This window comes from Vidua macroura, chromosome 1, assembly GCF_024509145.1.
Source record: "Vidua macroura isolate BioBank_ID:100142 chromosome 1, ASM2450914v1, whole genome shotgun sequence".
Lineage (NCBI taxonomy): Eukaryota > Metazoa > Chordata > Aves > Passeriformes > Viduidae > Vidua > Vidua macroura.
Genome location: NC_071571.1, coordinates 33,440,606 through 33,454,118, shown reverse-complemented (window position 1 = coordinate 33,454,118; position 13,513 = coordinate 33,440,606). Strand labels below are relative to the sequence as shown.

The window sequence follows — 13,513 nt, the reverse complement described above, 5'->3', positions numbered from 1 at the left end:
TCTTTTATTCTTCATTATTATTGTGTGCATATCCACAAGGAACTTGCTTGTGATGACCTTTATCTTTTCTCATGAGAAGAATTACTATTATCAGGTCTTTCTTCATGAGAAAATAAAAAGGTCAGTGCAAAACCCATCTCTTATTTCTATGCAGTGCATATTGCACTTGGGCATATTTATATTGAATTTTATTAATAATAATTAGATAATTTTGTCAAATAAATGTTAATATCCCAAAATTAGGCATTCTAAATGGTCTTCCCAGGTAGGTACTCCTGCTTTTTCTGCCTTTTTTCTATCTCCTCTCTTCCAAAGCTTGCTGTTGGTGTAACTGAGATTTAACATGCTTCTCTTTCTCCTAGTTCTGTCAGATTAGCAATTTTTTTCCTACTTTAACTTTGAATTGATAAACTCTTAATTCTTTTGCATCTATGTTACCACCCCAAAAAAAAAAAAGGAATGTAGAATATGTAAAAAGATTGAGAAGATTGTGTTTGGTTTGGTTTAATTTGGTTTTAATGAGAGATTTTAGATTATTTGTTGTTTGGAAGACTAGTGCAAGGAAGTGGCCAACTAAGTTGAATTGAGCTGTCACTCAAAACATGACTGAAGATTGCTTATTTGCAAGGAGAGCTCCAAGCAGGAAGCTGAGTTCATGAAATCTTAATATATTCATAACTAGAACTGGGAATTGCCTGCATCTCTGTGGATTTTTCAGTTGTCCCAGTGAATGAATATATTCTGTTTGCTCATTCAGGTGACTGAGAATGTTTTTCCTCCCACTTTGACAGCTTTTTCTTAAAATATGAAGGGCTTGCTTGTGAAGTCCTAGAAACAGCCACTTTCATGCTAACACCTTATGTGTTTGGTAGATGTACAAAATTGTGGGGTCTGAAGGGGATATTGGCTGTGACTACAGAATGGGGCAAAGGCAGGCAAGCAAAGTTATTGGAATATTTAGTACTGGGGAAAAAAAAGAAGGAGAAAAGGTGTTAACATATATTCAGGTCTCAGCTAGTAGAAAAGATAAGTAAAGCAAAGCATTCTCCTAGATTTCATGAAAATTAGTAAAAGGCTGCACAGTAGAATGAGAAGATCCACTTTGCAGCAACTGTGGATGACCTTGCCAAAAATGTTTGGGAATATTTGGGTTTTTGTGTGTGTGTTAGAGTAGCTGCTTTTCCTCCAGTGATGTGTTCTTTGATCACTTGTTGCTTTTTTTTTTCCAGTAAAATAGTGAGAGGCCAAAAAACATCTTCCAGCTTTTAAAAACGTGATTTTTTAAAATCCATTGTGCTACTATAGTTCATGTGGATTGCTATGTGTGTGGTAATATAAGAGAAATGTGGTGTCTTATTTTCACAAATGTATTTAGAAAGAGATACTCTTTTTTTCCCCTCGAACAGTTCTCCAAATGTACTTATTTCTCTGTGCTATTTCTCTCTGTTATTATTCTTCATAGCAACAGTCATATGATCCAAATGTTATTCTGTTCAACACTAGAGAATCACAGCCATAAAGTGTGTTTGCTATTTGTCCTTAGTGGGACCGGGAATTTTTTGGTTTACTTTACTCTTTGGTTTAGCAAATGCTGTAACTCCGAAATACTTTTCTTAGGAAGGGGATGTTGTATATGCTTTTTGGTTTTGGTTAAGCCAGAGCATTGCATATGCTAAGATTCACTAGGTGGTGCCACAGAAAGGTTGTTTTGAGAGAGTTTTTTCCTTCTGAAAATGTCTAAGTGATATTCCAGTACTCCCATGTGACTTTTTCTCCTCCTCTTGCAGCAATAATCCTGGGTTAATGTACAACAAAATCTACTGTCCTTTTCTGTGGGGATGATGAGGTAACTTTCCCAAGGTCTTCTCAATAGGAGGCAGTGCTTCACTTTTAGCTGAGCTGGCTGGTTTAGTTATTCAGATTGCTTAGACAACTGGGAGTAACAGTGGTGCACAGCAGCACCTTTTAAAGATAAAAGGAGAGCAACTGAAGGGAAAAAACATGCAGGATTTCTCAAGGAGTACAGGAAACCTCACATCTGGAGACTTGGCAAGATCTGGACGAAACTGAATAATTTGAGCTAATCCTGTTCTAGAAAGTCATTAGCTTCAGCTGTGTCATACATGAGCTATTAAAATGCACAGGCCCTATTAAACTGCTCTGAACAGTTTAGTGTGGAGCACCAAAAGAGGCCAAATGCCGTTTCCTAGAAACCTGATATAACTTTCTGAGTTAGAACTGGGTGTTAGAGTGAGCAATTTCTACAGATCCCATCTCTCCCAAAATTATTTCGTTATTCTAGCCTTTTCAGTTTGTAAAGCCAGTGCTACTTATTCAAGGCCATTGAGAAGTCAGGACGTTGTTAATATTAATAGCAGACTTCTGTTACTGTCTACTGGTTGGGAAGAGTGGTGTATATATTTAACCTTACTTTAGAATTTAGAATTTAGATGGTTTTTTTCAAAGATCTGGTTAAAACTTGTGCAAAAGTGTTAGTTGGGGGTTCCATCCAGTTTAGATGGTGGTATATTTGAATGAAACTTTTTGTTTCCATCTTGGAATCAGACTTGGATCACATGTGTTGGGAGAAATTTGGGATCACATGTGTTGGGAGTAATTTGCCTAGGAATAGGCATGGGTTGTTGGCAACTAAAACTGAAGCATCTCAGTATGCATATTATTTTTCTTTAAGATGTATATTTATATTGTTCATAACCCAGAGATCTCTTTCTGTCTTCTTTTGGAATACAATTCTGTACTGCCCGTTTCCCATCATATTTCTGAGCACAATGATGACCATTTAGTCAGATGCAACTTCTGTTTCTGCTGACATAAATTGATCTCATCTTGTCTGCAATCCCAGTGTTTAGCCTGGATTTGGGTGATCTGTTTCTATCATTCTGCTTGCGTTGTGGAAATTGGTTCTTTTTACACTCAAGTTTGCCATATAGGAATATAACTTTTTTTGTTTGAGCTGTTGGGTGGTAACTAGCTGACCCATAGAAGTAGCAATAAAATGTCCTCTCTTCTGTCATGGTAAGAAATTCTCACGTTTATAATCTCTTCTCTAGCAGCCAACTTGTTTTCCACTTTTCTCACTGTGCTGGAGGCATTTTCCTTCTCAAACCATGGAGTATTGTACAGTCAGGTGGAACTTTAGTAAAACAAGAATCTGTCTCCCCCTCTCTGCTGCCTCCAAGAACTCACACCATGGCTAGACAATAGCACCTACAGCAGCCTTTCCCAAACTGTTCTGTTGTTTACAGAGTACACTGGGCTGCTAATGGGAATACAGGGTGAGATGAAATGTCAAGAAGCTATGTATAAATCTTCCAGTAAACTGCCATGTCCCAGAGGAACTGGGGAAAAGGGACAGATCTTTGGGAATATTGGATGATTATCATAGTTGGAGTTTTGCTAATTGCATTTGAAGATCTCTTTGTACAGAGAGATCTCTCTCACGTATAATGGGTGGATCTGGAGTCTAAAAGAAGATACCAGAAGTGAAAATCCCTGCCATTATAAATACACACACCAAAGCAAGTAAGCCTACTAGATTTTCTATGAAGCTGCTTAGGCTAAAACGAAGGGTTTAGGTGAAGTGTACAGGCCTGTACAGGTGAGAATGCTGCAGAGGACCCCATCCCCAAGGCTGGGGAACACTGACCTCAGGTAAGGCAATTTGCTTGTGCTGTATAAAACAGGGATTAATATGTATTCCTTTGACCCGGATGGTCACTTGCCCTCACCACAAATGCTAGCAGAAGATGTCAGTTTGGCCAAATTATATAAAAAAATCTTCTTCTTAAATTTTGTGCATTTATTGCTGCTTCTCTGGAAATATTAAATGTTTCTCTCAACAAATAATCTTGTTTTCAAAAAAGCTAATTCTTGCTAATTTAAAAAAAAATGTAGCTAGGTTGATTTATGTTCCTTATTAGAGTAATAATCCATTTGTGGGGTGAATCAATTCACACAACTGTAAATTTTGGAGAGAAAAGGTCTTGACTCTTTCCCATGGTAAGCATGTATTTGGGTTTGAAAGTTCTTGTTTGCATTTGTGTGGAGTCATTATTTGGCAGCAAAAAAGCAGTGTGGAGGAGTAATACTCTTGGTGTTAACATGCCATTATTTCTTTTACTTTTTCTTGGGCAGAACAGTGTAGACCTGTGATATTCAGCATCAGCAGAGTTCGTGTACACACCTGTTTTTTTGCATGCATCTGTCCTCCCTGCCAAGTACAATAGTAAAGACACTGTGTCGTTTTTTTAATTAATTATTTAATATTTTTTTTTGTGGGGGTGTCTATCTTACAACACTTTGTATGCTTATAACCTTCTGACATTACAGTGAGATTTCAAATGAAGAGACATGAATGTGCATTACAAGTGTGTGGTTGCTTGTATCATTATGAAATAGATGAAAAATTAGTTCACTGCAGTACTTTTTATCTGAATTGATCAAAACATCTTCCAGTCATGTTGCTAATAATATGTGATAGGAATAATAACTTCACTTGTTGTTGTGTTCTGTGCTGCAGCTGAGAGGCATGTAAATACAAGCTGCTTACTTGCAAGAAGCTTCCAGATTTGCAATATGATTGCTATGGAAACCACACAATGAAAAGCTTATAACCATCTGTGTGGTTTGGTAGATTTTGCTGCATAGCTGAGCTGGTTTTGTTTACTGTAATCAAAGCATTGAATAGAATATATTAACTCACAAACTGGGATTATTCAAGGTGTAAACTAGTATTGTGCAATGACAATGTGTCAGAAACTATAAGGCAATAGAATACCAAATAATAATGGCATTAAATTAGAATCTAATGTAAAAAGATGATTAGGTAACATGTTAGTAGAGGAAACTGCTAAATTTATGCATGTTTATCATGGAAATACCACATTCCATTGGAGGAATGCACTGTTCAAGCCAAACTCTTATCCATTTTATTCTCAAGTAGTCCAGTCTTTTTTTCCTTCCTCCTTTTAATGGATTCATGTAAAAAACCTCAGCAAATATAAAATTCATTTTTCACTTCTTTAAATTTTGTGGATGGTAGAATCATATGTGATTGGGTGATTATTCTTCTGTTTTTTCTTCAAACTGCAAATTGAAGAAGTAAATTATTTTCAACAACTTCCATGGACTAACTGAGAAAAAACCCTTTAGCAAACACAGTTAGTTCCTTGTTGCATTGTCACAAGAATTTTGCTGTTAAGGTCTCTAAGCATCAGCATAGTATGGAACATAATCTGTATCTCAGGGGTTCTTAGGATCTACAGTTCTGGAAGTGTTCATTGGTTTGGTTAGTGTAGATTAGTCTCATTTTGACATAGTGAGAAGGTGGAAAAGAGTATTTTCTCTGCACTGATAGTGATGGTGTGAAGAAGATACACAGAGGAAAAAGTGGAACAGATTATTTTAAAGGTATGCATGACTCCTTATACACTGTATCTTAAAAAAAACCAGAAGTATTTCTACTGTATTTTTTAATTTAATTTTTCATCTGTTGACTCTGTGCCATGTTGCAACACAAAGTTATGCATGTTGCATCAGACTGCAGCTGTAATTCCCAAGGTAATCGAGGTTGCTGTGTTTAAAGGACACCGCCTGCACATAGTTACTGCTTCAGGCCATAATATCAGAAAACATGAGTTAAGAACCACAGGTTCTTTTTTACTACCCTAAGCCAAGCCTACTACAACTGCTCCACTCTGAGCATGATTGCATTAGCAAATAGCGTGAACCATTTGCAACAAATTCATAAAGCAGAGGTTTGTGCCAAGGACCTGATGTTTGTTGTACATGTTTCAGAGGATGTTTCCTATGCAGTCACTTCAGCCTGATAACATGGACTGAATGCCCATTAGCAGCTGGACCACGTCCAGCATGCTTCTGGAGTGCCTCTTCCAGTCTAATTGTACCTGAAACTTTGCCCTCTCTTTGACAACTCTGTAGTGTAAAGCAAGGTGGGATAAGTGGGGATGGTTGAGATCCAAACCAGTATGCAAATATGGTGAGTTTTTGCTTGAATTTGGCACCTTTTGGAATTCAAAGAGCTTTGATTCAGATATTTTCATATCTTCAAATGGATCTGGTCAACTCTTGTTTCTAGGAAATAAATATTTCAGAATAATACATATATTCTAAATATACAAAAAAAGTCCCTTCAAACTTCTGCTGCTTCTTTACTTTAGTTGAGATACCCTCTACTGGAGTAGTCCTTAGTTTAAACTAGTCTGATGACCATGACAAGTGATAGAGTTAAAATCCATAGGACATTCAACAGAGCAACTCATTTAGGTCCAAACATTCAGTAACATGTAATACCAACATATCTTTAATGAAAGAATAGTATAATAGCATATGTGTTGGATGAAGGTGTGTTTTCTGGGAAAAGGGAGAAATTCTAGCAAATGTGACTGATCCTGGGGTACTACTCCCTGTGAGGGGTGTAACCATGGTAGGGAACCCACAGAATGACAGTGCCTCCTAGTGCTCTGGACAGCACATAAGGATGCATTTTTGCCATTTATGCTCCAATTGTGAGTTCTGAAAATAAACAGATGAGCGTACTTGGAAATGTGTGACAAATATTAATGTCAACTAGGGGAATACATTTGAACATCTGAATGCAGAACATAGTTTAGAGTGTTTTGTGTATACTACAGCTTCAGATTTCTCATGTTCTATTGCTAGGATTTTTTTTTCCTGTTCTCTCCCCCTCCTCTCCTTGGCTTAAAAATAGTTAATATTCATCTTTACCAGATTTTTAACTAGTCAAGGTTCAAGAACAAAAAATCTTGCTGGCTTAGTAGGGCAGAATTTCAAAGCTTTTTATAGAGTGAATCTTATGAATTGTAATATTTGTAGGACCGTGTATAGAGATTAGCAGTAATTATGCATACCCATTCCAACAGGTCTACTCTTGTGCTTTAAACATCTGCTTTAATGTTTGCAGGAACAGTCTTGTGGATAGATTAAATTTTTACAAAGTTAAAAAAAATCTTTTGAACTTCTGATATTCACTCTTTGTCAAAGTAAATGGGCAATTATATAAGAGTTTCACAATGAAGAACATTTTAAACACTATGAGTGTTTCATCTGTTGTCTGTCATTAGTAAAATATCCAAATTAGTTGCTGAAATGTGTATCTTAAAAAGAAGCTTGGCTATCTATATACAATGTGATGAGCAGCAAATGCAGAGAGTTTAAATGTATTAAAAGTCCAATTCATGTTTGAGAAGTGGGTTTATCAATATACTATTTCCTCATTCAGTACAGCAGCCTTGTCACTTTGGATATACTGAAAATGTCAAGATAAATTTGTTTCTACTTCCTTATGAACCTAAAGACAGGATTCAGCTAAAAGTTTGTTCCCCTTTTTTACATCATCAACAGGATTGTTGACTGGGATATACGAGGAGCAGATCTGGTCTCCCTGTACTGGGAAATGTGAGGAGCAGATCTGGTGTCCCTGTACTGAGTAGAGTGTGGATTTACTCAAGTGAGGGTCTGGACACGAGAGAGTTCAATGTCTGTGCCAGACAGGGAGGATGGAGCACATCTTTCAAAGCTGCCTGTGGAGATTTCAGAGTGTCCCAAGTCTGCTAGCCAGAAAACATGCTTTAGAGCTGATCACTGCCAGGTTTTCTCTTTTCTTGTCTCCTAAACTTGCACTAAGTAGTTTGATAGAGTCTGGCTTACTTAAAGCCGTGGTCAGGCACAATGGGCAGGAGCAGTGAAGGGCATTAGTGGCTGTGTTCCCATCATGGAGGTGTTGAGCTACTGTGTCTGTAGAACAGTGTTGAAGGTAAGATTTTGCCTGCCTTCGCTGCATACTGCTCTCTACAACTTATTGCTTGGGCTGGGGATACTTTTTCACACCTTGGTTTCCTTTTCTTTATCCTTTTCTGGCAAGAAATGTATGCAGCAGAACAGGACCCTCATTCTAATTGTCTCAGAATGATTGAAAATCAGTAGAACTGCAGCTCTATATGACTGCATTCAGACCAGAGTGAAGAGGGAAACAGATGTTCACAACTGAGACCTTGAAAGAAAGCTCTTGGAGTGTTTGGATGGATGGCGGAAACCACAGAAATAACAATGTTCCAATTTCTGTATAAGTGCAAAATACTAAACAAGGTTCACAATCTGGAAATATAGAGAGTGTTTCTCAGGCTGATGTGGGCTGTAATTCCTGTCAGCTGAGGTGGTCCTTCAGAATTTCATTTGCAGTTATGTGTTTTGCAGAAGAACGTCTTTCTTCAAAAGCTGAAGTGCCAAGCAATGAGAGCCAGGAGGAAGTTACCACTGCTTCAGGTAATTAACACCTTTCCTCTTTATTTTGTGTATATACTTTCTTTATACCTTTATTTTCTTCTCGCTTCCATTTGCTGTTTTAAAATAATGTTTTTATAGCTCTGTAAAGCTGTCTTTTTTTACTCGGGTATATGATGGCAGCAAAACTGCTTAAGCACCACTTAGGATGCATGAAAACCACTTGAGAAGGATTTATAAAGTAAGCCAATTTATACAAGGTATTCCTTCCTGAATTACTTTGTAATGACTCAATTAGCTTTCATTTCTGCACAAAGGAGATTTAGTTGCATAAATTAGCTTATCATCATTGAGGAAGTGTCACTGCTAAAGGACAGTTTATAGATACAACATGCAGTTGCTGTCAAACCTATAAGAATGTAATATAGACATCTGTGTATACTTTGTGCTTGAGCAGAACAGACTTCTGCCATTCAGAGACTAACAGGGGACAACAAGTTGCCCAAGGGACTGGCAATGTAGACGTCTCTGAAAAGGTCAACTTGACACAGGCTCTGACAATCGACCCAAAGCTCTGTCTTCTTTGATAAAAATCAGATAAACTTAAGACCACTAATTGATCTGCAGCCTGTTTAAATGTTGGCCATGCATATCTTCATTGCATATGATTACCAGAGAAAGCAAATGAATCAGGTAAGAAATGCCAGAGTCCAGTGACAGCAGCATAAAAATTGGAAAAGGACACAAATGCCCAGAAAGACTGTGAAGGATATTCTCTCAGTTTTAGCTTGGCAAAGCGCCCTTGTGCTAATTATCTCTGGGACTGGAAAAATAACTGCATGCACCATGTAAAGTCACATAGCCAGGCAACTTTTCTTGATAGAAAGGTATTTCCAGTTATGCTTAAAAACAATATATTTTTGTACTTCAAGGGCACAGACCTTTAGATAAACTATTGGTGATTTGACACAGCAAGTAGAGAAGACTCGCTTCTTATCAGACCTTACACCTTTCTGAGATCTGCTGCATTGTAACTGTGACCTGCACTGACATGAAATCTGGTTCTCCTTCCCCCATTGTATATAATACACATAATTCTTTCAGGGCTGTCAAGGAAGGGGTGGGCAAGAAGAGTTCCTTTAGGAAGTAGCTCTGCAGTGCTCTTCCTGTTGCAACATGTGGAGAGGAAACAGAGGCCTGATTTCCTGACCCATACAGGAAAGCAGGAACAGGTTGCTGTGAGGAGTTTTGGGTTGCTTTTCTTGGAAAGGAAACAAGAGCCAAGCCATCAGATGCTTGTTAGCATTGTGCTCTGCTAAAAACATGTGTAAAACAACATGACTCATTACAACCTTAATATTTAGTACTCATTTAGACATTACTGTAATTATAAGTGTATTGTCATAATGGAGCATGGGGTCAATCCAATTATAAAGTTGCCAACAGCATTTTTTTCCCCTAATGTACCTTCCTGAAGTTCTAATTGGTCATACTTTTAAAAAACCAAAACCTTAGCATCTGCATTTTGGAAAAAATTTAATTGTTATGAGAACAGCCTTATCAGTCTTATTAGCATTTGTGCAATGTTGTTGAAAATACCATAGCAGTTCCCCCCAGATGTCAGGTTCATTTCAAGCAATAGTTTTGTGATCTGATCTTACATAGTTCACTATTTAACACTGTAAATTTGTTTGACTTTTAGGGCTGAGTTGACATGAGTATTTCTGATAGGCATCACATCATAAACACCTGACATAACTTGAGAATATTTTATGATTTTCAACACAAACAGTGCATACATTCTTAAGTTTAATTTATTACCTAGCTTTACTAAACCCGAACTCACAGAAAATATTGTGCAAATTGTCCGTGAGCTCAAGCTGATTAGTGCAAAAAAATTTTCTTTGTTTTTTTGTACTCTTTTCTTGCCCTAACATATTTCTACTTCAATTAACTTTCAGACTCAAGTTTTTTTTAGTCTGTTCTACTTGGTGCTGACTCTTGCTGCTGGATAGCTTTGCATTAATTGCTAGGGACCTAATAATTTAAAAATACTAAAGCACTGAAGAGCCTGAGTTATATAATATGACTTACTGGGTCTTTTTTGTTATGACTGTCTACCCATTATAATTTCCACAATCACTATTTCAGTAAGTGTCTTTTTTTTTTTTTCTTTATCAGTGTAAATATGTTGATTTTAGGATAACTAAGGAACAGAAGAAGGGAAGTGAGAAAGATTAAACCAAACATCTTTGAACAGATTAGAATTTGAGTCCAAATAAATATCCTACAGTTGTCTTGCCCTTATTTTGTAACTTTTCTGGCCTGTGGGATAAAGGGCAAGTAAGTAAAAGGCATTTTCTGAAGTTTAGGACATAATCAGAACAAAAAACTGGATTCGTTAATGGGGTTTGTCTTGTTCAGTGATTGAGACGCAAAAACAAGAGTCTAGATCACTTGTGTAAGACACTCATTCTGGTAGCATTAATTTTGAACTTCAGCTGTACCTCCATCTTTAAGCATCCACTTTGGTAAATATTGAGCACATCATTACCAAAAGGGGCTACAGTATGTCTTTTTCAAATGTTGTTAAATAATCTTCAAATCTGACACTATTTACTTCTAAAAAATCTTACCAAGAGTTGAGGAACATGAGTTAGAATGGCAAGCTGTTTAATATACTAGCTAGTGGGCCACACTTGTGAATGGAAAACATTCACCTGTATTCCTTCATTTCACAGGGAATGTGCAAGCAAATAATAAAACTACTGACTCTAAATCACTACCATAGTAGGGTTTGCTAACTTACATGCCATCAGTGTTAAAATGGATGACTGAGAGAAATCAGGCACAATCACATTTATCCTAATGTTTTATGTAGTGCATTTTCATATTTAGGTTGTAATTCCTGCTTTTGTTTTGGTCAGTTTAGTGTTCTGTCAGGTTTGTGCTCAGAAATGGGAATTGCAAAAATCGTCACAATGTAGGGTCAGAAATTAAACACCCTGCAGTTAGATTGCCTTAGGCTGCAGTGGGACAGCACACTTAAATTCCTCCAAAATATGTACTATTAATCTGTTTTTGAAGTTGTGGTGTGGTTTGGTTCTTCTTTACTGTCTATTGTGGTTGTTAGAATATTATTATAATTTTCCCCCCTTGAGCAATTCATGGGCATTCCTAAGTTTTAAATACTCTAGTATTTGAGATGCATGCTTGAGTGATATATTTTTCGGATTTTTTTTTTTTTTTACCTGAACTGTTCACCTTTCTTTCTTCAAGCATGTATTGTCAGATACCAGTATTTTTCAGTGAAATAAGCAGTTTAAGACTACTGTCAGAGAGGCTGGCAGACACTGGCTTTTGATCTGTCAAAATAACTCTGAGGTGTTTCCATGTGAATATTGAACAAAAATATCCACTGTTCCTACTACCATTACTAGAAAAGCAGAGATGGCTGAAGTAGACCATGAGGAATTCTTTTTGGAAGAGTATTGATAACTATTGGATAGTAGCTGTTGATAACTATTGGATAGTAGATTTCATCCAGGTAGCTGTCCTGAAATAGAAGAAATATTTTCTGGAGAAACAACCTTTCCAAAATCCTACTCACCCACTTCTTGGGATTGGTACTCTTCAAAGCAGTGGGTAGGTAAAATCAAACTGCTTTCTGCCCTCAGCTACACACTTAGTGCTTTTTTATTGTGTCTTATTTATATTTGTGACCAAGTGACCATACCTTCAAAACACAACACACTTCAGTTTAGCAATTATGTCGTCATAGTATTCTTAAGGCACGTGATATTTTGAAGTGTTTGAGAAAACAGTGTAATTGTAAGAGAGTAACACCAGCAAATCAATACCATTTGAACTGTAATGAGCATATAAGTTCTTGAAGCTAAATCCATCTGTTTTCAGGTACTACATGTGTTTAAGAAGCTTCACATTATTTCACTGCCATATAAATACCAAATTCCTTTACTCAGACCTCCTGGTTTTGTTTTATACCATTCTTCAGAGGCAAAAAAAGGAAATTTGTCAAGGTCTTCTCAAACTGAAAGGGAACAAAGTAAGAATGAGTGGGCGTGTGTTTTGTAGAAGTTTTTGTAGCCTTTTTTTTCTCTTCATTCTACACCTATGTTTGTAAGCACTATGAATCATTTTATGAAGCCCTTTTCACTTTAGGTGTATAAAGTCTGAAGTTACATCTACAACTGTCTTTTATGTAAGATAGTTACCCTTATAGAATTTGGAGAAACTTGTGCTGATGGGCATGAGAGGGGATTTCAGATTTGAAATTAACACTTCTTGGAAGACCAGCATAGTTGTTCACAAACTTACACTGCCACTTTCTTTCCATGTTTTTTGTTTCTGTGCTCCTTGAATACCGATATATATTTTTCTGAAAAATGTGGCTCTCTGATTTAAACAACCCTATCTTATGTTGAATTCACAAATGAGGGTACAGAGACATGGTTAGTCTTTGGTCAGTATCTTCACTGTTGCAATAAGCTTGTTTTAAAATGCATCTTTCCAGTGTGTTCACATTATTAATTGAGTTGCTTTCGACTTTAAAGCATAATTAAATGCTCATGATGAACACAAAAGGAGAGACATGCCTTACCCACTGTTGGGTCTCTTTTGTTGCAACTCACTTTAGTGTTAACAGGAGTTACTTCAGGCACATAAAGGTAAGAGCAGAGCTCAAAGTGGTAAAGGTCAGTGTGAAAAGTCATGATTTCTTTCAGTGATGTTCTTAAGTAAAAGTCCTGAGTAATGTGTTTAAAAAAAAATCAATAAGCCAATTTATGAAAGAGTTGAGAGGTGGGATATACCAAAATGTTTCTTTTACTTTTTTTCCTCATGTGGACTTACGTTATTGTTTATGACACAGAGTTGGGAACTGTGATCAGTACAGTAAGAAATGACCAAGGAGAGATTCTGATTTAATATTTGTCATAAATTAATTTTGTGTTAACCTGTATTACTGTTTATAATTGTCTAATGCTAAAATGGTGAATAATGAGGTGAAAAATAGGAAGGGCCAAAATTTGGAGGTGCTACATTTCAAACTGATTATGCCTTCATGTTAAAATGTCTGTGCATTTTTAAATAACCAGATCTCATATTTCTGAATGATTGTGAGCTTTCATATGGGTATTAATTGTTGCTTTTGGGGTGACGACAGAAGATTTTTGGGCCCTAGCAGCCAGAACGCCCCCTAGTGCTACAC

The 13,513-nt window shown here is 36.8% G+C and overlaps 1 protein-coding gene across 1 annotated transcript in view; it reads left to right on the top strand.

Annotated features, from left to right (window-relative positions):
* Nucleotides 1-13,513, top strand: part of SKAP2 (src kinase associated phosphoprotein 2) — a 119,494-nt gene that overhangs the window by 91,940 nt on the left and 14,041 nt on the right. Inside the window, exon 10 of the mRNA XM_053969685.1 lies at nucleotides 8,257-8,325. Within this exon, the coding sequence (XP_053825660.1) occupies nucleotides 8,257-8,325 (69 nt within the window). The remainder of the gene's footprint in view (nucleotides 1-8,256; nucleotides 8,326-13,513) is intronic.